General features: G+C 58.7%; 1 protein-coding gene across 1 annotated transcript; it reads right to left on the reverse strand.

Annotated features, from left to right (window-relative positions):
- Positions 1 to 521: 521 nt before the first annotated feature.
- GNAI2 (G protein subunit alpha i2) lies at positions 522 to 20514 on the reverse strand. The gene is made up of 9 exons (XM_025455930.3): positions 20313 to 20514; positions 6333 to 6375; positions 5927 to 6068; positions 5594 to 5754; positions 2988 to 3116; positions 2458 to 2587; positions 2225 to 2378; positions 1668 to 1882; positions 522 to 1089 (listed from the first exon to the last, which is right to left on the reverse strand). The coding sequence occupies exons 1-8, from the start codon at positions 20428 to 20430 to the stop codon at positions 1692 to 1694; spliced, it is 1068 nt and encodes a 355-aa protein (XP_025311715.1). The 5' UTR covers positions 20431 to 20514; the 3' UTR covers positions 522 to 1089; positions 1668 to 1691.
- Between the last annotated feature and the right edge of the window lie 2294 nt (positions 20515 to 22808).

Raw genomic sequence — 22808 nt, forward strand, 5'->3', positions numbered from 1 at the left:
GCACCTTGACGCAGCTTTAGTCTCAGTCTCTGGCCCTGGACGGAAGAGCTACTGAGCAGTACTTGGTATTTTTTTTCTTTCTACATTTTATTATTTCAAACCAGGTGAACAATTCCATAAAACATGTGAAAAAAGCAAGGAAGTGTTCAACGCTGAAGGACCCAGGCCTGGGGCAAGGGCATGAGGGGCATGGCCCTCAGCAGGCAGCGGCGGTTCCTAGGTTAGCGCTAAAGAGCTACATTTAGGTTAATGGAGCCAGGGCCCAGGACCACTGGGATGGGGCCCTCGGTGATGTTGGCAGTTGTCTGGAACAGCCCTTGGAACCCAATTCTGTGGAGGGCAGGGCGGGGAAGGGCAGGGGAGCTGCCCGCATGGGTTGCGGGGGGTAGCCAGCAGAGGGATGGGTGTAAACACGCAGACACACTCAAGGCACGGAATCACTGGAAGGGGGCTGGGTGGGCGCTGGTCAGGATCTGACAGTTTTAAATAGTTTTTTTCTAAAAAGTTTTCTAGGTTTGCAGTTTTATCTTTTTTTTTTTTCCTTTACTTTCATTTTTTTAAAAAGCTACGAGAATGAGCAGGTGGACTGTAGTCTCCAGGAATGGTGGCGTCTCACGCTTCTTGTGCTTTTTCCTTTGGGGCCTCCAAGCGGCTGGAGGGGTGGGACGGGCAGGAGGCTCCCTGTAAACATTTGGACTTGGGCTGGGTCAGGGGCTGGTGTTGAGCGAAGCCAGGGGTCCCAGGCTGGAGAAGTGAGTGCCCCTCCAGACACAGGCCTTGGGAGACTCAGCATATGCTCCCTTCCCCCGTCACAGAATAAGACAATGGTTAAAACCAAAACAGATGCCCGGGAAGGGGGTACCGCGGTCATTCCCGGCACCTAGGACAAGGGGTGGCTTCAAACAGGGAGGCCTGTGGCAGTTCCTCCCCACCCCGAGTCTCTGGAACTGAGGCGGGGGGACAGGGGAGCCAAGAACAGAGAGAGTAAAGAGGGGGGAAAGCAGCTGGGGAAGGGGGGGCAGGCAGGGAGTGTGGTCCTCTTGCCCCCGTCTTCCTCAGGAGCTGGGGGGAGCAGAGTCGGCGGTGGCCCTGGAGATGGGGGACAGTCAGAGTGTGAGTCGGGAGGTAGCCAGAGTATGCCTCTCCTCCCACCTCCCTAAACAATGACCCTCTCGTTTTTCTCATTCCCCTGTTACCAGGGATACAAGGGCTGCCCAGAAGCCAGGGTCTGTTGCTGGGTTACATGAGGGAGGGGAGTCTACAGCACTAGCGGGAGTCCTCCCCATCTCCCCCAGGGCTGATGGGGCCAGGGTCAGCCCAGGACCCTCAGATAGCTCTGAGGGAAAGACTACAGGGCTAAGCCCAGACTAGTCACACTGAGGGGCCAGCAGCTTGGCCAGTGGCTTTGGGGGTGAGGAGGTAAATATTCTCCTAGGGAGGTCAAGTCAGCCCTTTTGCTCTCCCCTAGTGCACAGCCAGGTGCTTCTGTCAGGACCTCTGCCCAGCCTACCTGTGTGCTGCCTCCTTGGCGCCCCTCATTCAGTCATCCAGCTGCCCTACTGCCCTGGGCTCCCAGGCTCTCCACCCCCGCCCCACCCCAACCTCCCCACCCCCACCGGTCCATTCTCTAGGCTCTATGGCTCCACTCTGTTCCACCCCAGGCTCACCATCCTGCCAGGTCCCACTGCCCCTCAGAAGAGGCCGCAGTCCTTCAGGTTGTTCTTGATGATGACGTCAGTGACGGCATCAAACACAAACTGCACGTTCTTGGTGTCAGTGGCGCACGTGAAGTGCGTGTAGATCTCCTTGGTATCCTTGCGCTTGTTCAGGTCCTCAAACTTACTCTGGATGTAGCTGGCTGCCTCCTCATACTTGTTGGCCCCTGTGGGAGACACAATGGTGAGGACTTGTGCCACCTGTACGATAGGCAGGCCTATCCCACATGAACGAGAAAGTTCTGTGCGTGTAAACAGACAAACATAGAACATGTGCACGTGTCAGGGGTGACAATGTGAGTGTACATGCACACCTGAGTGTATAAAGAGGGGCTCCTAACTGTGCACATGTAAGGGGTACATGCCCTATGTGCAGACACAAGGACCTAAGCCTAAGTGAGGCACCAGCTCCTGCATGAATGTCCTGCAGTTACCCTTCTGTCCAGCGGGGGGCGCCTGTGCACCACCTGGTCACCACCAGCTCCTCCCCAGAGGCCCAGTCCCCACACCTGTGTACTCAGGGAAGCAGATGGTCAGGGGGCTGTGTGTGATCTTCTCCTCAAACAGGTCCTTCTTGTTGAGGAAGAGGATGATGGACGTGTCTGTGAACCACTTGTTGTTGCAGATACTGTCAAACAGCTTCATGCTCTCATGCATGCGGTTCTGGGGGCAGGACAGCTCGGTCAGCACCTGCCCCTGCCCCTCACCCCCACATCCCCCCAGTGGCCTCTCGGCCTCTCACCATCTCCTCATCCTCAGCTAGCACCAGGTCATAGGCGCTCAAGGCTACACAGAAGATGATGGCCGTGACACCCTCAAAGCAGTGGATCCACTTCTTCCGCTCAGACCGCTGACCACCCACATCAAACATCCTGCAGACACAAGGTCACCTTAGCTCCAGAAAAGGCAATTCCAAGAGGGTCCCCATTGCACAAGCTGGCCGAGGACAGACACCGGCTCAGAGTGGGGCAGCTCTTGTCATGGAATTATCCATACTTGTCTGCCTTATGCCTGGTTCTGGGCCAGTATATCTGCGCAGGCAGGGCCAGACTTGGTCAGCAAGGCAGCCACAGGGGGCGGAGGCAACAGAGTAGGTGACCCACTGGCGACCACACAGCCTTGAGAAACCTCGGAGCAGGGCTGGGGACTCCCAGAATAGCCCATCCTGCCCAGCATCGCCATTAACAGGCCTTGGGTGAGGGTGCCCCCCACCATCTGTCACCCCAAAGGCTTCCAAGTCCTGCCCTGCCACCCTGCCACATGCCAGCTCACTTGAAGTGCAGATCCTTGAAGGTGAAGTGCGTCTCCACGATGCCCGTGGTCTTCACACGGGTCCGTAGCACGTCCTGCTGTGTGGGGATGTAGTCACTCTGTGCAATGCGCTCCAGGTCATTCAGGTAGCTAGAGGTGGGGGCAGGTGGGTCAGTGGGGGCCAGCATGAGGCCTCTGTACCTGGACCCTGGGCAAGCTGACCCAGGTCCCTCTCCCTCCCATCCCCTCATTTCTCAGACAAAGCCCTTGCCTTTTTGACCCTTGCCCTCATTACATTCACTGCTCAGACGAGAAAAACTGGACCAGAATCCCTCGCCTCTTGCCTGTGGAATAGGCCCAGAGGAGGTGCTACTCTATGCCTGGCCAGCCAAGCCCTAGCACCCAGGCCTGAGCCAGGCCTGCCTCGGACCGGATCCAAGCCAGTGGGGCTGCAGACTGAGGCGGGTGGGAGGGGGCAAATTAGTCCTTCTGCGAGGGATTCAGGATGCTAATTGACACAATTATGGCACCCACTGCAGAGTAGCCTGCTGTGGCCCTTGGTGTGGGGTTGGACAGGTTGGGGCCTGCCAGCCTCAATGGGCTCTGCGCCCAGTGCCCAATAAAATTTGGGCTCCTCAGGGGGAAGGCATGGACACCTGTTTGGCAGGAGTCCCAGGGGCTCCTCATTACCAGCTCCCTTGATTAGTATCAACACTGCCCCTTGCCAGGCCCTGGGACTAGCTCTGCCCTGGGGACTGGGTCCTTCGAGCTGCTGACCCAGTGCTGGTGTCTCAATCCTGGCGCAGGCCTGCTGGGGCCAGCGGGAAATGACCTCAGAGATGCGGGGACAGAACAGAAAAACAGGAAGGACCACGAGGGTCCATGACGCATGTGCTATGACCCGCTTACTGGACCCTGAAGCCTTTGGAGAAGCTCCTGCCTAGGGGCTGGGTTCCACACCAGCCTCTCCCTTCTCCCCAGCAGGGCTCACCACAGACAGGGACCCACCACCCACCAGCAACCTCGAAGGACTGCTCCCTGCAGCATTCCAATCCACTCCCCACCCGGGGTGATCTGGGAGGGCAGGACCTGTGTCACTGTTGAACCCCCACACCTAGAACAGTGCTGGGCAAACAGTGGGTGCTTTATGTCTGGGGAATGAAGAATGCACGATGAACAAGTTGGGAGTGGCCTTGAAGGTGGCCCCATCCCCATCTCCTTGAATGCCCCAGACACACAGGTGCTAATGGTTGACAAGGCCTACCCCTGCCTGCTCTGCTGGCGCTGAGCCTCTGTGACCTCTGGGGGTGGGGCGCTGAGGTCTAGAGGCCCTGAGGTCTAGAGGCCTCATTGTGTTGTTGTGTTTGGCTGCGATTCTGCAGTTCCTGTGGGGGGCACTCACAAGAGCATTGAGGCCCCTGTAAGGAGAGGGAATCAGTCCATGTGCCTGGGCAGGGCTCAGGGCCAGGCAGGGCTGGCCTCCTACCTACCCTGGCCCTGGCCCAGCCCCTCTCTGGGCAGGCTCAGGGCTAGATGGGCAGCAGGAGAGAAAGGGGAGGCAAACAGAGGGGCTGACTTCAGTGGAGGTGGGAGGGGCAGGTATGAGCACAAGGACAGCTCCCTATCTGGGTGACACAATCCAAAAAGCCTGTGCATGTCCCCTACAGCCCCACGGCCATCAGCACTGGCCACCAACCTGTCCTGTTCTCTATGGGTGCTCAGCCCCCTGCAGTAGGCCTGGCTCTTTTTTTTTTTTTTTTTTTTTTTTTTTTAAAGATTTTATTTATTTATTCATGATAGTCACACAGAGAGAGAGAGAGGCAGAGACACAGGCAGAGGGAGAAGCAGGCTCCATGCAGGGAGCCCGATGTGGGATTCGATCCCGGGTCTCCAGGATCGCGCCCTGGGCCAAAGGCAGGCGCCAAACCGCTGCTAGGCCTGGCTCTTGATAGGTAGCTCAGGGGTGGAGTTCAGAGCATGAGCCTATGGGCCGGGCCTCTGGAACTCCTAGAACCCCCGTGACTCCCCAGCGGAGCCCTGGGTTGTCATCTGCACGCGACATCTGGCAGCTCCCAGTCTCTTCTCCTGGTGTCTTCCCCTCCGGCCAGTCTGAACATCTGCGGCCAGCACTACTCCCCCCAGGACTGTGTACATGCTGCGCTCCACCCCTCGCCCCTCAAGGAGCTTTTCCTATTTCTCCTCTGCCCATCTCTCATGCAGAACTTGGCTGAGGCAGTCCCTCCTCTGGACCTTCCCCCACTCCCACCACGACCCCGACCTGGAGTAGTCACTGCTCAGGGATTTGTCTGCTCCACTCATCACTGGGTCCCTCAAGCCTTGCACAGGGCTTGGCACGGGTGGCAGCAAATGCTCTTTAGAATGATTACGTCTACAGACAGATTAGACTCAATTGGCTGTAGAGGAACAGCAGCCCTGCTGGCTCTTCCTCCCCTCCCGGCTTTCAATGCCAGGCCCCCCACCTCAAGGCAAAAACACCAAGGCCTTGGTTGACAGTCATCAGCTTCGTAAACAAAGACTGGCAGTGTCTTTCTGAGGGTGCTCCAGCCCTCCACTCCAGCCTGTGGTCCCGAACCCCCGAACCCTGCCCAGCCCCTTGAAGTACTCACTAGGCAGCGGAGTCGTTGAGCTGGTACTCCCGGGAGCGGCCAAAGCAGGCCTGCACACCGTTGTCAGCCCAGAGCCTCCGGATGACACAAGACAGATCCTCAGGGAGCACACCCTGCTCCTCAGCAGTGCAAGACAGTGCAAACAACTGCCTAGCATCATCCTGGGCACAGTGATGAGGTGTCAGCCAGTCACAGGAGCACCCCCCACCCTACCTGTCCAAGGCAGGGACGCCTCCATCCTGGGGCCCATGCTTGTGTATTCCCAGGTTCCCCAGGACAAGGCTTGCTCTGAGGCCTTTAGGGAGGCAGGTGGGGGTTGAGGGGAGGACATACCGCTCGGGAGGGGTCATCAAAGTCAATCTGCAGATTGCCCATGGCTTTGACAATAGCCATGATAGACTGGATGGTGTTGCTGTAGACGACCGCCCGGTACTGCCGGCATTCCTCCTCTGAGTAGCCATCCTCGTGGATGATCCTGGCAGCCAGGGGTCAGGAGTTAGGGCCCATAGGGCACAAGAACCACACATGGCCTCCTGGAGCTGTTGGGGCCTGCAGGGTCTATTACAGAGAGGAGGAAACTTCCCCCGACCCCCTGGGACCTGAGGATAAGTGACTGCCTTGGACAAGGTCCTGGGCCTGGTGAAGACTGGCTGGGCCATTACTTAGGGGGCAGTACAGACCCAGAGGAAGAAGAGGGGAAACCAGGGTTTGGCAGCTGCCTCTCACACACAGCACTTACTTCATCTGCTTGACAATGGTGCTCTTCCCTGACTCCCCAGCACCTGGAACAGAGAACACAGACGGTCAGGGAACAGCCCAGTGGGGCTACACGCATAACTAACCAGTGGCCTAGCTGCCAGCAGCCCCTCCCCATCGACTGCACAGGGAGAAAGAGACAGTTGGGCCTGGTGGGCAGCAAAGCTACCAAGGGTACAGCTGGCAGGGCCACAGTGGTCAAGGCAACCTAGACCACCTGCACCCCTGGTGGACTCACCCCAAGCCTTGGCTTCCCACAAGCTTCACTGCAAACCATGGCACCCCCACCCGCCACTGACTGAGCTCAGGGGCTTTGGCTGGAGACAAGGCCAGCCCTCAGGAGTCTCCCTGTCATTTTCATGTGTGTAGGTTTGCCAACCTGAGGCCTGGGCACAGCTGGCAGGAAGCAGCCCTGCACACTCCAGCAGTGTAGTAGGCCCTCTTCTCCTCATACTCTGAACCATCAAGGGGCCTGGGCTGGGGCACAGTGTCATACTGCTGGCTCCCAGGCATGGCCCAAGTCTACCCTAAGCAGATGGAGGCCAGGACTTGGGAGACACACACACGGACCCATACGTACACACCTCTGGGCTGATGCAAGATGTTTCTAAGTCTAGCAGAGGCCCATTCTGTGTTCTCTTCGGCCACTACTGAGGGATTTGCTACTACTCTTCCCCATGACTGTCCTATTAGCTCCACAAACATATTGTTTCGGTTCCCATTTTACAGACAAGGACACTGAGGCACTGAAAAGTAGTCCTGGCCAAAGATTGTACAGCCAGGGTTCAGATGGGCAGGGAGACACATAGGACTACGATGTCTGGCCTGCCCCGTCTTTCTCAAAATGTGGCTCTACTGCAGGAGGGCCTGGGAGAATGAAGAAAAGAAAGAAAAGAAAAGAAAAGAAAAGAAAAAAAGAAAAGAAAAAAGAGAAGAGAAGAGAAGAGAAGAGAAGAGAAGAGAAGAGAAGAGAAGAGAAGAGAAAAGAAAAGAAAAAAGAAGCAGATTCCCAGGTTCCACCCTAGACACACAAAGCCAGATCTCGAGGGGTGCAGCCCAGAAACCCACATTCCCCAGGGAGTCTGCAGGGAAGTGTGAAGACCAGGAGGGCTACCCTATCTCCCAGGCACAGGATGGTGGGAGTGGGGGCAGGACCTCATCTCTTCCTTTACTGTCTTAAACTCCAAGTAGAACACATCTCAGTGGGGCCAGCTTTCCCTCCCAGCACCTGCCCAGACTGATCCCTCTGCTCCTCCCCCTTCACTGCCCATCACACCTGCACCTGCCAGGCTCTGCCTCTTGCCAGCACTAGGCATTTGCCCAGGTAGTTTTCTTTGCTGGGCATATGTGCCCCATGCCCCATTTATGTGTGTCCTAAACCCTCTTGATCATTGTGGTAGATCTGTCCCTCTGAGCAGCTCAGCAGGCCAGGTGGTGGGGTCTGTGGGGAGGTTACATTCGGGAACTCTGGCTCCCTCATCCCTCAGGGTAGGTGAAGACAATCTCAGAGGGTGAGGGGCTAACATAAACTAGAATAGTGTCAGCAAGCATCCTGATGGCAAAGCCACAAACAGCGCCCTCTATGTGCTAGATGCTATTCTACGCCTACTAAGCAACTGAATCACAGCAATCCCACCTCACAAATGAGGAAACAGAGTGGCTGCTGTCACGCAGTCATAATCCCCCCTGTGGGTGGCCCACCTCGCTGGCCTCCTAGGGCTGACCCAAGAGCCCTGTACTGCAGCTGAGCTACAAGGTCCTCGAGCTTCAACTGCACCTGTTGCTGGGTTCACCACCTGCCTTCCCAGGCCGACATTGCTCTTGAATCTCTGCAGTGCACTCCAAGCGGTAGTAGAGCACCCCCACCCTGTCCCTGCCAAGGTCCCTGCCCACCTCCATTTATCGTACCCACCCCACCCCAGAGCTACATTTTACCAGGACAAACAGAGGCAAGCTGGGTCCCTCACAGGGCATAGGCTGGGTATGTCCAAAACCCAGTGGCCTCCTGAGAAGGGTCTGGGCTCTCTTCACAAACGCCAATGGCTGCCTGGTATCACCAGGCTTCTGACTGTCCCAGGCCTGCTTCCCAGGACAGAGGACTAATGGGCGGCGGGGAGGGGGAGCCCCCAAGGGTACAGGCTCTGGGTAGGCTGGGGGGTGGTGTGAGGCAACAAGCCTCTCTATCAGTTCAGCCTCTAGGCACTTGAAGCACCTATCCCAGTGCATCCCCCTGGACATGGGCTTGGTCAAACGGCAGTACTGTTTCTCTGCTGGGCTGTGCGTGACAGAGGAACAGCAGAGTCCCCCACACTGACATGCCACACCTGTCGAGTGGAGACATGGGGCGAGGGCCTAGGAAGGTCTGAGAGTGATGCCCAACCACAGAGGCCCATCCTCCAGGGTCCAAATATCTAGGACCAGGGAGGGCAGTGTTAGCCTGACAGACCTCCTGGCTGTCATTCCCACCTAGACACTTGCTCCCACAGAGCAGGAGAAAGGAAGCACATCCTGGGGCAGAGGAAGACTCAGGAATCAGGGGTCTTAGCTAGGATTGGGGTCCCAATGGGGGACCAGAGGCAAAGGATCTGAAGTGATGAGTCATCAATCATGCCGGCCCCAGCCAGGCAAACCTAGACTCAGAGTGGACACCTCTGCAGGGCACAGGAGACCTGAGATTTTGGTGAGGTATCCCCTCTTGTGTGTTTAGGACCATGTCACCCAAGGCACCAGTTTCCTTGTCTGGCCTCTTGACCACTCTCCTGGTAGTGGCGTGGTGTTCCATGACCCTGCCCAGAGATAGGGATAACAGCACAAACTTGCTTTGCATCTGATTTTCCTAGCAGCAGGAGACCTGGCAGACACAGAGGTGGGCAGTACATGGGGGACCAGGCAGCAGCCAGGACACTTGCTCCCTGTCCCAGCCAACTGAGGGCCCACTTTCCTATCCCCTTTGGGCCTCGGGCTCCCTTCCTGTCACATTTTGAGGGTTAGGAGGACATTCTCTGCCCCCGTTTGACAGGTGGACAAACAAAAATCATGGAGCCTCCATCCCTGGACTTGGGACAGTCCCTTTGTCCTCCCAGTGGCTGTGACTCAAGCAGGAAGGAGTGAGTAGCAGGACAAGGGTGTGGTGCTGGTGGCCAGGCAGGAAGCTGTGGGAACACAGGGACAGAAGCAGAGCCATGGCCCAGGAGCAGCTACAATAAGCAGACTAGGGAGCAGGGGTAGAGGTGCGTGAGATGGTGGAACAGGTGGGGCGAGGCACCCCAGGAGCCGTAGGTCCCAGCCCCGCCCTTCACCCCCTCCCCAGGGCCCCATCCCTTCAGGGCCTGACCGTACTCCCCTATCAGATAAGCTAGTACTTGGCTTGGAGTTTGCTGATACTCTGCTGATGCTGAGTACCTGGCTCTTCCCACCCAGCCCTGACCTTCCCCTTAAGGGAGGGGTCTTCACTAGCTGGCTCCGGACTGCTGCAAACGACTGCTGCAAATGTGCTTCTGATGAGTGCTTCTGATGACGGAAGGTGGCGGGAGTCTCCAACTTGCAGAGGACCCCACCAGGTGCTCCCCTCTCCAGCTGGGTGAGATCAGAGGGGTCCACAGAGGCTCTCTAGGCTGGCTGCAGTGCTCCTTTTGCGCCAGACCTCTTCCCATCAAGAAGAAACCTCTGCAGCCCTTGCCCCAGGGTGCAGATGCTGGGCCCCCAGCAGGCAGGCAGTAATTGCCACGATGTGCTGGCAACAGCGGCTGCTCTGCATTAGAACATCTGCTTCCACTCTGGGAGTGCTGGGCCCCAATAGAGGAGGGAACAGATGGGGGAAGGGAGACAGCACAGCTCCACCTGCCCGAGCAAGAGCCCAGGCCAGCCAGGGCCTCTGCAGCAGAGATGGGACCACTGGTCGAGTTGCCTGATGCCATCCCAGCCCCAGCATCAGGTCACGGCTGTCAATCCTGGACCCTCTATGTTCCAGACCAGGCTTTGCCCCTGCTGGGAGGCCCTGACATACCACTGTCCTTTCTGGCCTCAGTTTCCCTTCTGTAGAGGCTGCCAAGCCTCGAGTGGCCAGCTGGCCCATCTCTCACTCTCAGATCCTCTCCCAGAGAGAGGTTCAGACCTTCCATGGCCCTGGTGCCCACCCTGATCCTTCCTGACGTTTCCAAGAACCTCATCCCCTTCCTGCCCTTGCTCTGGCACCTCATCTGTGAAACAGGACACCACCATTATCTCCTTCAAGAGGGAGGGGAGGATTAGACACAAAGAGCTTCTCATAGTGCCCAGCACACGGTGAACGCTCAGATAAAAGTTATCATCACATCACTATGTTTCTCCTCTATGGAAGATCACAGGCAACCCCAAACCTTTCATTTCCTGCAGCCTACAATGGCCATGCTGCATAGGTCACTGTAACCACAACCTGCAGAGTGGCCTGCTGTGGCCACCTCATTGGAAGGAGAGTGTCTGAGGCTTTCCAACAAAGCACCATGGAGGGCTGTGACCAGTGGCTAACAAGCTGGCTTGGCACTGCCGTTCCCTGCAGGGACTTGTGTAGCATGGGACAGCAGTCAGAGCCACTTGGTCCTTTTTGGGCTTCTGGCTCTGAGTTCGTCACTCCCCCTCCACATAAGCCAGTACTGCTACATAGCTGGGGCCTCCTTCCCGCTGCAGAGCCTTGCCGCAGACACTGCTCACTGACTGTGCTCACAAGGCTGGGCAGAAGCTCCCTCGCTGGTGGGCTCCCCTGGAACACATGGGGCTAGGGAGAGCAGCCAGCTGACGTGGCGGCCTGAGGGCAGAGATTCTCATAAGCAGCAGGGCTGGGACCACAGGGTAGACTTGGGCTGCAGCCCAGCTCAAACCCACAGTACCAGGCCCGCCTCCACTGCCACCCCCCAGGCTGCCCTAGTGGGGCACAGGGAGAAGGTGGGGGTGAACCCTGGGAAGCCTACCCCAAAGGCAGCCTGGCCACCACCTCCCACTCTCATCCCAGGAAGGTGCCACGTCTCTGGCCCAGGCAGCGGTTCCGGGCCCCTCGGCTCTCTGGCCCCTCCCCTGCGGCCTCAGGGTCCCAAGCCCCGCCGCCACCAGGGGGCGCCCGGCAGCCGGAGACGGTGGAGGAGGCGGGGCATGGGCAGGGCTGGGGAGTATTTGCTCCAGAAAAGCCGCCTAGGCCAGGGGCAGCTGGGGGAGGTGCCTGGACCCTCACTCAAAGTCCTCTCCCAGGCCTGGGAGGCCCTCAGCCGCCGGAGACCCGGCACACAAGGGAACAATGGAAATGGGAGAGAGGGGGAGGGCGCCCGCCAGACAAAGGCCCTCCAAGCCCCGCCCCTGGCGTCTCTTCCTTCCTCCAGGTGCTACTCTTTGGTACCCTCACTGCCTCCAAGGCGGCTGTCATCAGGATCTGGCGCTGTGGGGGGCAGGGACAGGAGGCGGCGACACCCACACCCACAAGTGTGGCCTTGCCTCCCCCAGCTGCCCTCATAAACCTGGAACTCCCCTCTCTCCAGTCTCTACCACTTGGGCAGCCTCCAGTGGCTTCCAGGGGTTTGTGATGCCCCCACCAGGGAGGCACTAGCAACCAAGATCTGGTCTACTCTTCCCAAGTCAGAGCTTTCTGTGTAAGGGAGAGGCTTGGGGACCTACCAGACATGAAGAGGGCTTTCAGGGACAGGGCCGTGTCCCCTGTAGTGGAGCCCTGCCCACTGGACAAAGGGAAACTGAGGCACTGGGCAAAGGCAGGCCAGCTTGGAAGGGAGGAGGCCCTGAGACCTGCTCATTGTTGGCCTAGTCTACAGGTCTCACCCTTTCCAGGAGCCAGGAGATGCTTGACAGGGCCCAGGTCATACAAGGAACCAGGCCAATTGACACACTCCTCTTCTTGGATGCTTCTTCATTGAAGGAATCCCCTTGCTGTTTTCGAAGAATCTGAGTCACCCCACCTCTCTTCAGATTTGTTGTGGGGAGATGCCCAGCCCCCAGGCCTCAATGTTCTCATCTATGAACTGTAGCCCTCCACAGAGTGTGCCAAACTCAAGGCCTGCCCTGAGCAGCCTCCCTTGGATCTTCACACTCACTCCAAACTGCCCCAAGGTCCAGCCCAAGCACACAGTTTGTCTCTGTGCCCACAAGCCATGGGGCCTTGCTGAGAATCATGACATCACAGTCTCAGGACCGGGCACAGAGAGGGCAAAGGACAGCCTGAGGTCACACAGTGAAGAAGGTGGGGGAGTGGGCTTTCTGGGACCCAAGGTCTTGAGTGGCCATAAAGATGCAGGTTTTTTGTTCTGTGCATGGCCTCATGGCCCAGCAAGTCCTTGAAGCATCTGCTCTAGCTGTCCTAAGGCTCCCCAGGCTCCTCAGCCCCCTGCGGCCTGGCCTGATGACAGAGCAGACCCCCCCAGGAACCTCCGCAGGGGAAGGCAAGGCCACAAAACTCCGACTCACAGGCTGAGGAGCATGAGGACCGATCTCACGTACTATGCTACTGCCGGCCCACACTGTGGACACACTCAGCTGCCACACAGCGCTGCAGGCAGCCCACCACAGCCTTTGCTTAGTGGGAGCCCTCTGCAGGCAAGCTCCTCCCTTCTCCTCATCCGGACAACTCCCAGACTTAGGGACCCCCACCCTGGAAGCACTAGCAACCAAGACCTGGTCTACTATGCCTCCTCCTCCAGCTGTCAGGGACTCTGACAGCCCCGACCCTCCCTCAGACCTAGTTAGTCTCCATCCTCCTGAGTTATGCTACGGGAGGAGCAGCATAATGTCAGGAGACGAGTTAAGTACTCAGTGGCCTAGCAATGATCTGAGTCTTCCTGTGAGGGAACGTGGGCTGAGAGGCAGATGGGCAGCTGCACTGGGAGAGTCACCCCGTGGCCACACACCAGACTTCTGGCTCTGAACAGGAAACACATTCATGAACAGATTCTTGGGTCCCCAGCCTCCAGAGGAGGTAGGCTCCTTTCAATCTCCTAAAAGAGGAATTGCCCCCGACCCCCTAAACAGGTCCCCAAGCATAAGTAGAAGACACGTGGACCCATAGCATCTGACTCTCATCCCCCCGTCTGACCAACTCTTGCCAGTGGGGCACAGACTCCTGACGGAAGGGGGAGTTGTGTGGACAGGTGCTCTGTCAGTATCTGGTCACGTGTGGTGTCTCCACTTATTGGATAAGTCACATAACATCTCCGAGCCTGTTTCCCCATCAGTGGAATGGGTATCATGTCAGTCCCAGCCTCGCAGGGTTAAATACAATGAGGCCATGCAGAGTCCAGTCCTACATGACAGTCACGGCCCAATGAGAGACAGCAGCTGTTGTGACCAAGGGGAGATTGACGCCCAGTGACCAGACCCCCGGGCCCTGCGGACAGTAGCAGTAGAGGGCAATCCCAGGGCTAGAGTAAGGTCCCTCTGTCCACTCCCGGACAGGGGAAACCCAGAGTGAGCTAATCCCAGGACTGCTGCTCCATTTCCGGGCATTCATCTGGGCCTGTAGCCGGCCTTCCGGCTTTGCAGGGCAATGGCCGCTCGGGAATATAAGAGCAGCCCTCTGCTTTCCTGCTAGCTCCCCCCACTGCTGCAGTCCCTCTCCCAGCCACCACCACTTCCTGTGGTCAAAGGAGGGGCCTGGAATCATTCTCAAAGGCACCACCTTTTCTGAGATGCTGGGCGCAGTGGCTGCTGAGGCAGGACAAGGGCCAGAGGAGCCTGGAATGACGTCAACCTAGTGACCACTGGTGAGTGGTGGCCCCCCGAGGGCTATCTAGAGCTGAGCCTGAGCAGGTGGGGCTCACCTTCCAGATCCCCCAGTTGACAGGGCTCGCACCCCCACCCCAGCACAGAGTAGGAGCAGCCTTCTAGCCTCTTCCTCTTTTGGGCTCCTCCTCCTCCAGCTGCTTCCTCCTTTTCCTCTGGTGTGGACACCACTTCCCCGAGAGGCCCAGCCCTGCCATGCAGACTTCACTGCCCCTCCTCCCGTCCAGGGCGCAGTGGGTGCCACCATCAACACCCCCCTGCAGATTTTGAAGCTTAGCAGCCTCGTACCCCAGAATCCTCTAAGCCATGAGGATACCTTCTCAACAAGCTTTAGACAATTCCACCTTCAGGCTTTGTTTCAAGCTGACCTGGCACTCACTGCCAAGCCTTGGAAGTGTGCGCCGAAGGCCAACGCTGAGACCCAACCCGACCCAGCAGCTGTTTGCTTATTCCAAGGAGATTATTTCTCTCAAACCACCAAGATGAACACCATGAGCTGTGACCCCTTCCCTCTCATTGTACTCCTAGATTGGGACTCCTGCCCCAAGATATTGTGAAGACCTCACAGATGCTGACCTGGGCCCTGCCCCCAGCTGCCTAGTCCTGCCTCCCAAAGCATAAAGGGGTTTTAGGGAGGCAGCACTCAGGCTCCAGGTCAGACTATCTCTTCCTCTGCTGAGGGCGTGATGGGGCGAGGCCCTGGTCCCTCAATGGACAAAGCTTATGTGGACAGAGTGTCTTCCATCCTGTTCCTGCCAAAAGAATGTGTGGCTTTTAGAGACAGAGACCAAGAGAGACTGCTGTGCTCACCTGTGGCCCAAGCCACCCGAAGTGCCAGCCCCTGTGATGCTGGAGGCTTACTGACCTCCACGGGATGGGATGAGGCCCCACCCCTACCTGCTGTCACTTGCTGGGCAACATTTGCAGGCCAAGGACACCAATGATGTTACCCAGTGACCCCTGCAGCTCAGGCCAGCCCAGGGCCAATCTCTGACAGGCTGCCCATGCCCTAAGGGATCCCTGACCACGCCAGCCCCCATCTGGCACCCTAGGGTCCGCCTCAGCACAGTGGGTGGCTTGATGCTGCCCCAGGGCCTGGCATGGAAGCCTGTGCTGCCCAGTTGGCTTGACTTCCACCTCCAGCTTATGGCGGCAATTCATTCCCTCTCCTTGCCACCTGCTCAGCCCTATCTGGGGTTCTCCACCTCACTGCCCCCTGGGATGCCCTCAGCGGAGTTCCAGCATCACTTCCTTTGCAAAGCCATCCTGACTCACCCAGTCTCCTGGCTCGGGGTGTCCCCTGAAGAACCCAGTCCCACTCCTAACCAGAAGTCCCTCCTGTTGGCTACACCAACACTAGGGTCATGGGCAGGGGCTGAGCTTGGTGGGACTGGGTGAGATGCAAGCACAGGGGAGAGGGTGGAGTCCGAAATGGCTGAGACCCTAGCTCAGTTCCCAGCGTGGGAGCTCCAATGCTGCTCAGGAAGACAAAGCCTGGCCCTGCCTGGGGGAGGGGTGGGAAGGAGAGACTGGAGGCCCAGGCTACCCCGCCCCCCATTCAAGTGCTAATGAGCTCCAGCCCGGACCTCGAAGACAGCGGGGAGGACCAGTAGGCTGGAGGCTGGCCTCGGTACCAGCCCACCTGGTGCCTAGGGCCCAGCCACATCCCCAACCTCAGGCCCCCAGGAAGGCAGCTCAGTCCCCAGAGATTGGGCCTATGGTCCCCTGGACAGTCTGTCACTCCAGCTGGCACCAATTGTCTATATACCTCGGTGCCCCTACTTGCTGTGAGCAGCTGCCTGAGGGCAAGGGGTGGGGATTCCCCCAGGGCCTCCAGACTGGGGCCAGGCAGCCTGCAGGCTGGGGAGAGCCCTCCCCACTGAACTCTCAACTCTGTAGGAGCCATTAGGGGCTCGGCTCCTTCACTGGTTTCCACACTCCCAGGCTTTGGTGCACTGTCCCCACAACACCTGTGGCTGCAGGCAGGCGCCCAGTTCCCAGATCACAGAAGGGGAACAGAGCACCTACAAGATTTTACCTGTCGCTGCGTTTCTCAGCTCATGCACTAGGTGGAGTTGGGATTGGAACCTGCGTCTGAGTGATCCCAAGAGCTAGTCCGAGCCCTCCTCCTTTCAGCCTCAGTGCTCCTGCTGAGGTGGTCCCTCTGCCCCATCCCTATGCCTGGCAAATGCTGCTCATTTTTCAAAGCCACTCAGAGGACCCCCACCCTCACTCCATTCAGTCTCTTCCCATTCATTACTCCACCAACCAGGATCCCAGGCTACCCCTTCTCCAGCTAGACCAAGAGCCGCGCAACATCCCCAGAATTACTTATCTCCGTTCATGGCTGTGCTCTAGAGCTTCATTCTTTCCACACATGCTTAATAGGCACTGACTATATGCCAGGCCACTTGTTAGAAACACAGACTGGACAGAGACCCCAGAACTCCCTTTTTTTTTGGTAAGCCTGAGGCCTTGTAGGTACAGTCCCTGCACTGGCCAGGCCAAGCACTGCCATGGCATTGCTCTGGCCTGAACCCCGTGGCTGCGGGGTGGTCCCAGCCCTGAGAGCTAGACAGCCTCTCCTGGGGCGGCGAAGACAGCAGGCCTGCCGGAGCCCAAAGGAAGCATGGCCAGCCACTCTCATAGAACAGCTGGAGTCGGGATCCCTGGGTGGCGCAGCGGTTTGGCGCCTGCCTTTGGCCCAGGGCGCGATCCTGGAGACCCGGGATCGAATCCCACGTTGGGCTCCCGGTGCATGGAGCGCTTCTCCCTCTGCCTATGTCTCTGCCTCTCTCTCTCTCTCCCTCCGTGTGACTATCATAAGAAAAAAAAAAAAAAAAAGAACAGCTGGAGTCCCTACTGCGTGCTCTGTCCTCTGACAGGCTACGGACTTTACAGGACAGAGCACTGCAAGAGTTCTGCGCGCACAGGATGGGATAAGGGCTGCCTCTGAGGAACCAGCTGGGCAGGTGGGGAGTTAAGGAAGAAACAACCTGAAGAACTCTCTTGCTATCCCCCACCAATCCCAGACACTGCACTGGCCTGACGTGGAGCCCTTGCTGCCTACCCACAATATGTCAGGCTCAGTGACCGTCACTGTATTCCCCCATCTACCCACCCATCCCCAAGACTGAGCTCAGACTAGTAGCACTTTGTTCATTCGACAAACAGACAAGAAGCATTCAATAGGCACCAAGCTCCATGCTTGGTACAGAAGGCTCAGAGGTGAACAGGACACAGCCCTGCCCCTGTAGTCTCAAGGAGAGGCAGCAGGCAAATATGATGCTCCGATGGGGGAAGCAGTAACACCAGGAGCCAGAGGAGGTGCTTCAGCAGCTGGTCTGAAGGGGCCTTGTCAAGGAAGGATCCTGGGAGGTGGTCCCTGAGCAGAGTCTTGAAGAACAATCGAGTAGGAGTGAGTTAGATGGAAAGAAGGGAAATGCATGCCAAGCTAGGACAGTAGACACAAAGTGCCAGGGGCAAGAGAGAAGGGCTGTATTTATACTCTGAAGTCTTCATGAAACCTACAAGGGACAGTCTCTCCTTTCTCTGTAGGCTGCCCACACCAGCCCATCCCAAATCAGAGACATTCCCCCAAAACACAAAGCCAAGGCCCCACATCCCACCTGGGAACTGTTGGTCAGTCAGGTTGAACTAGGTGGTGGTGGTGGGGGTGTCCCAGAAGTAGGGCTGGTATCAGCAGCTCTGCCCCTCTCGACCAAGCTCCAGGAAAAACACTCTCATGGCATGTACCACATCTGCCTCTGCCCCCGGTGCCCATCCGCCAGCAGGGCTACCCAGGAGGGCAAGGAGCCAGGATGCGGGTGGGGCAGCAGGCGTGGTTCTGGCTGGAAGGGAAGGCTGGCAATTGCCCAACCTAAGAGTCCCGTTGCCTGGACAGAATTCTTCCCGCTACATGGGACAGGCACCCAGCACTCTGAAGCTGCCCCAGCTGGGCTCCCATCACCTCCCGGTACCTGGATGGGCCAGCCAGGACCCTTACCCAGGCAGCCATGGCAGATTGGCAGTTTCAGGCAGAGGTAGGTCTCTCAGCCCCTTGCTGTATACCCTCTGCAAGGCCTTACTTAGTTCCCATCCCCTACCCCCAACAGGAACCTCCACGGGGCCCCTATTCCCTCCATCCTGGGCCCAGCGCTCTTTGGCCCCAACCCAGGAAGCCCATTCAACAGAAGAAGCAAAGGCCAGAGGGGGAGCAGGATGCTGAGGTGGACTCCTCAGCCTAGAAAATGCTGAGCCAGACCCTGCACCCCTGCTTGCTGCCGGGCCAGTGTGGGAGGGGATGCCAGGCCCAAAACCTGAGCTGAGCTCCAAGGAACAAGACTAGTGGAATGGGGTTGGTGCACAGAGGGCCAGGAGCCCTCTGTGTCACGGCCCTATGGCCCAGTCCCACGTCTCCTCAGCCCATCAGCCCGAGAAGGGGCCAGCCAGAGGCCCCTGGGTGGGCACCAGGGGACAGCGATACCAGAAGGACCCTACCCAGGCCCAGTGGGCAGCGGCAACGGGCCCTCCACCTTGGCGACACCCACTCACTGGTGCTGCCGCACTCGCAGCAAAGACAGGAAGAGGCAAGCGCCCAACGCAAAACAGCCCAGGAGGCTGGGCCGCCGCCCCTTCCCGCCCCTTCTCTTCCTACCCGCAGCGGCGGCGGAACGGATGCCATTTTGAAACCTCTGGGCTGTGCCCCTGAGGCCAGGCCCCCAGGGACAGTCAACAGATGGGCTCAGATGGGAGACACACTGTCCCTCGGCCAGGCCCCCAGCAAGGAGGCTCTGCTGTTCACAGCCCGGGGACCCCACCGCGGCTCTGAGGCTGAGGGGCCACACCCCCCCACAGACACTGTCCAGCCTCCAGAGCTGCTGCGAGGGCACCTCTCCCCCAACCCCAAAGCCCCCGAATCAGGCTGCCACCGGGCACCGCACCTGCTCCCGGCGGGAGGCCGCTTAGGGACAGCTTCCAGGCCCACAGTCTTCGTGAAAGTCCACCTCAGATGCCTCCCAACTCCATCTGGCCCCCAAGTCCTCATCTAGCTGGTCCGCCACTTCCCCCTTACAGGGCCTCAGGATCTGACAGGCCCCCTGACTCCCGGAGGCCAAGTCTTTGGCCTTTCGGCCCAGAAAGGGTGCGGGAAGCCCAGCACCCGTCAACATATCTCCTCGGCCCGCCCGCCGGGGCAGCAATATGTCGGCTGTCTCACCACTTCCACTTCCCCCCACCCCTCAAGCCGCCACCATCTTCCCTGGCCTTGGAGGCGCCGCAACCCAAACTCCTCCATACTCACTCCCTCCTACTCCCCAGACGCCCCCCTCACCGGCCCAGATGGGGCTTAGAAACTGGGAAACGGCCAGCGGGAGGAATCTCCCCGCGAAGCTTGAGGCCCGATTCCCTCCCCCAGCGCAACCAGTGGAGCCTCAGTCCAGCCCCTGAGTCTGGGCCCCCACCACCCCGCCGGGCCCGGCCCAGCCCACCGGTGCAGGAGGGGTGGGGGAATCTGGAAGGCCAAAGTGTGGGGAAAGGACTTAGGGGAGGAGAAGCAGGGGGTTTGAGTAGTACTGTGTGCAGAGAGCGACCTGGTGGGCCAGATGGAGGGAGGAGTATCTAAAGGTTTAGGGGTTCTGGCAGGAGAGAGGGCTCATGGGCAATCACAGTTTCCACTGAAGAAGTACCCTGGAGTCAGGGTGCACAGGTGGAGGATACAGGGTTCAGAGTAGGGATGGGGCAAAGAGCGGGAAGGAGGGAGGTGGGGGCTGGCAGGGGCCCCATGGATATTTATGCCCAATAGGAACAAGGTGAGCAGGTGGGGGAAACAGGTGGTGCCTGAGGGTGGGGGCAAGTGGGGTTCTGGGTTTTTGAGTAAAGTCCAGAGAAGGATGGAAGGACAAGGCAGGGGGACTCTGAGGGTCTGTGAGGTTGGTCAGCAAGGGTCGATGGTCAAGCAGGTTCTGGGTCTGGGGGTTAGGCGTCTGCGAGTTGAGGGTCTGATCTACAGTCTGGGCTTCCGATCAGAGATCTAGGCCAACCCAGAGTTTTGAACCATTATTTGGGTGTCCTGGCCAGGCGGGGTCTGGGAGTTCAAGTCCAGGTATAGGGGGTGAGGTCAGGACTTGAAGGCCCTTAGTCTGGAGGTCAAAGTCCTCGTCTGGGGATTCGGGCGGGGAATCGGGGGTCCCAGAGCAGGGCGCGGCCTCACCCAAAAGCAGCAACTTCACCTCCCGCGCCGCCTTCTCCCCGTCTTCCCGCAGGTTCTTGTCGATCATCTTGGAGCGTTCGGCCGCCGCCTTGTCCTCGGCACTCACGGTGCAGCCCATCCCGCCGTCCGCCGGCCCGGCCGCCGCCCGGCCCCCGCACGGCCCCCGGCCCGGCTCGGCCCCGCCCGACCCACACGGCTCCCGCCGCCGGGCCTCTACGAGTAGCTCTCGGGTCGGCAGTTCCGAGCGTCTGCGGGCGGCGCCTTCCCGGCCGCCGCGCACCGACGGCGGGGCGGGCCGAGGGTGGGGCCGGAGCAGGCCAGGCCCGGGACTGGGCCGGGGCGGGCCCGAAGGCGGGGCCAGGGGAGAACCGGGGCCGCTGATTGGCTCGAGGGCGGAGCGAATGGCAGTTAGGCCCCGCCCAGACCCGGGCCCGGGCTGAAGGCGGAGCCGCGCGGAGGAAGAGGGGCAGGCGCGGAGCCAAGCCCAGAGGGATTGGGCTCGGGGCGAGCTGCGGGCGGGGCTGGGCTCCGATTGGGTGCCGAGCGCTCGGCGCTCCGCGGCCCGACGGCGGGGGCGGGCGGATCTTGTAGCCCGAGGGTGGGGATCCGGGGCACCTCGCTGGCTGGGCAGAAACCAACCCTCGAGCTTAAGCAAGTTGGGCTAGCGGGGTGGAGGAGGCGTGTCTTCGTCCTGTTAAAGTTAATGAACCCAATAAACTTGTTTCGGGATCTTCAGAGCCCCGGAGCCTCTCTAAACTTCGGCTTTCTCTGTCTTAAGGCGGGTTTGACCTCTTCTCTCTCGGTTTGCAGCTTAAAAAATGTCTGCTGCCACTTCTACACCTTTGCCCAGCTGTCTCCCTCAGCCGGGTGCCTCCTCTCCTCACCCAAATCTTTAAACATCCTTCATCGATCTGGGAAGCATCCTCCTGCCTGTAGTCATCCGGGACTCTAGCCTGGGACATGGCAACCAGGCCCAGAGAGAGAGAGGTGGGGGGTGGGGAAAAGAAAGGTCTACCTGATTTCTGGATAGATGAGTGGCGCTGATCCTATGACCTGTCCCCACTGGACAGTGGCTGCACCCCTATGGCTGGGCAAAGGTGGACGGAGGCCAGCAGCGTTTCTAGCAGAACATTGCAGTCTTTCTGATCCTCTTCAGGAAGGGAGCCCTGACCTCTAATGGACTTCCAGTGAAAGGTCTGCCAAGGGTTACAGAGAAATATGTCCTGTGTGGCCCCACTACCATGAGGCGAGGACGCCCCAGCCCAAAGACCAAGAAGGTCTACAAAGCCAGGAAGGGAGCTGGCCACCCACAGCCCCCTGTTCAGCATAAACTCCCTCCTTACCACCGGGCCACACATCTTGTCTCAGCTCCAAATCCTCAGGCCGTCTGCTCTCCCTGGAGGGTCTATGGATCCCTATCTGAATGGCTCCCTTGTTGGGGAGCCATTGGCCTGTAAGTCCTCCAGTGGTTCCTCCAGGTTCTCTCCTGCCCGGAGCCAAAGCTCAGGCAAGCCCTGCCACAAGCATGCAGCAAACATGATGAAAAAATAAAGTGGCCATCCAGGGACACAGGCACTCAGAGATGTACACTATTCATCCAGATATAGGCCCAGCTTCCGACATGCCTCAAATCCACAGAACACACTATAAAATGGGTGCTTGCAGCCAAAAACACACAGCCTGTCCACACATATCCTACAAAACTAGCTTTAAGGCCGGCCTCTTCCCCCACCAGCCCCGCCCCACATTTGAGAGCTGATCCTCCCTCCTTGGGCCTCCCCAGCTGGCTCCTAGCAACAGCTAACAGCTCTTGCAGTTGCCGGGCAACGGGGAGAACCTGTCAGCCCCTTGGAGACCAGGCTCACCAGAGGTGGGCAGACACAGACCCCAATCGATGGAGGCAGGGCAGGACAGGGCCACGGGGAGGCATGTCCTCCCCCAGCCCCAGGCCAGACTGTGCAGTCCTCGCACACTTCCACCAGATCGTCACTCCCTCCAATTGTGCATTCTTCCAACAGTGTCCAGCAACCCCTGCTTCACCCTTCCCGGCTGCCCCCTCTCTGGCTTCATGGGGGCCCCAGGGCTATGGCTAGGCTTCTGCTTGCCACTCCACTCACATGCCTCCCTCCCACTCCAGGAACTTAGAACCCCACTTGGCCATCTCCAGCCAGATTCTCTTCTAATCACCAGCCCCATGTCCATCACTGGTCTGAAACCTCCCCCAGACACTTCAGGCATCTCCAGTGGTTCCTGTTCCTGGTCTCTCCACCTTGTGGCCTCTCACCAGCCAGAGCCATGACCACCCCGCTCCCCAGCCCAGCATCCTGTCAGCTTCTTCCCCTTCCCAACTCCCCCATCAAATGTGTCCCTCTTCTATTCCCTTATTGTGGGCCTCCAGCCTCCTCCCTAGCTCTCTCGTTTCCTCCACAATCCATCCTCTACATGGCAGCCAAGGGATCCTGCTGAAAGAAATCACTTCACTCTCTTCTCACAAAC

This window comes from Canis lupus, chromosome 20, assembly GCF_003254725.2.
Source record: "Canis lupus dingo isolate Sandy chromosome 20, ASM325472v2, whole genome shotgun sequence".
NCBI classification, from domain to species: domain Eukaryota; kingdom Metazoa; phylum Chordata; class Mammalia; order Carnivora; family Canidae; genus Canis; species Canis lupus.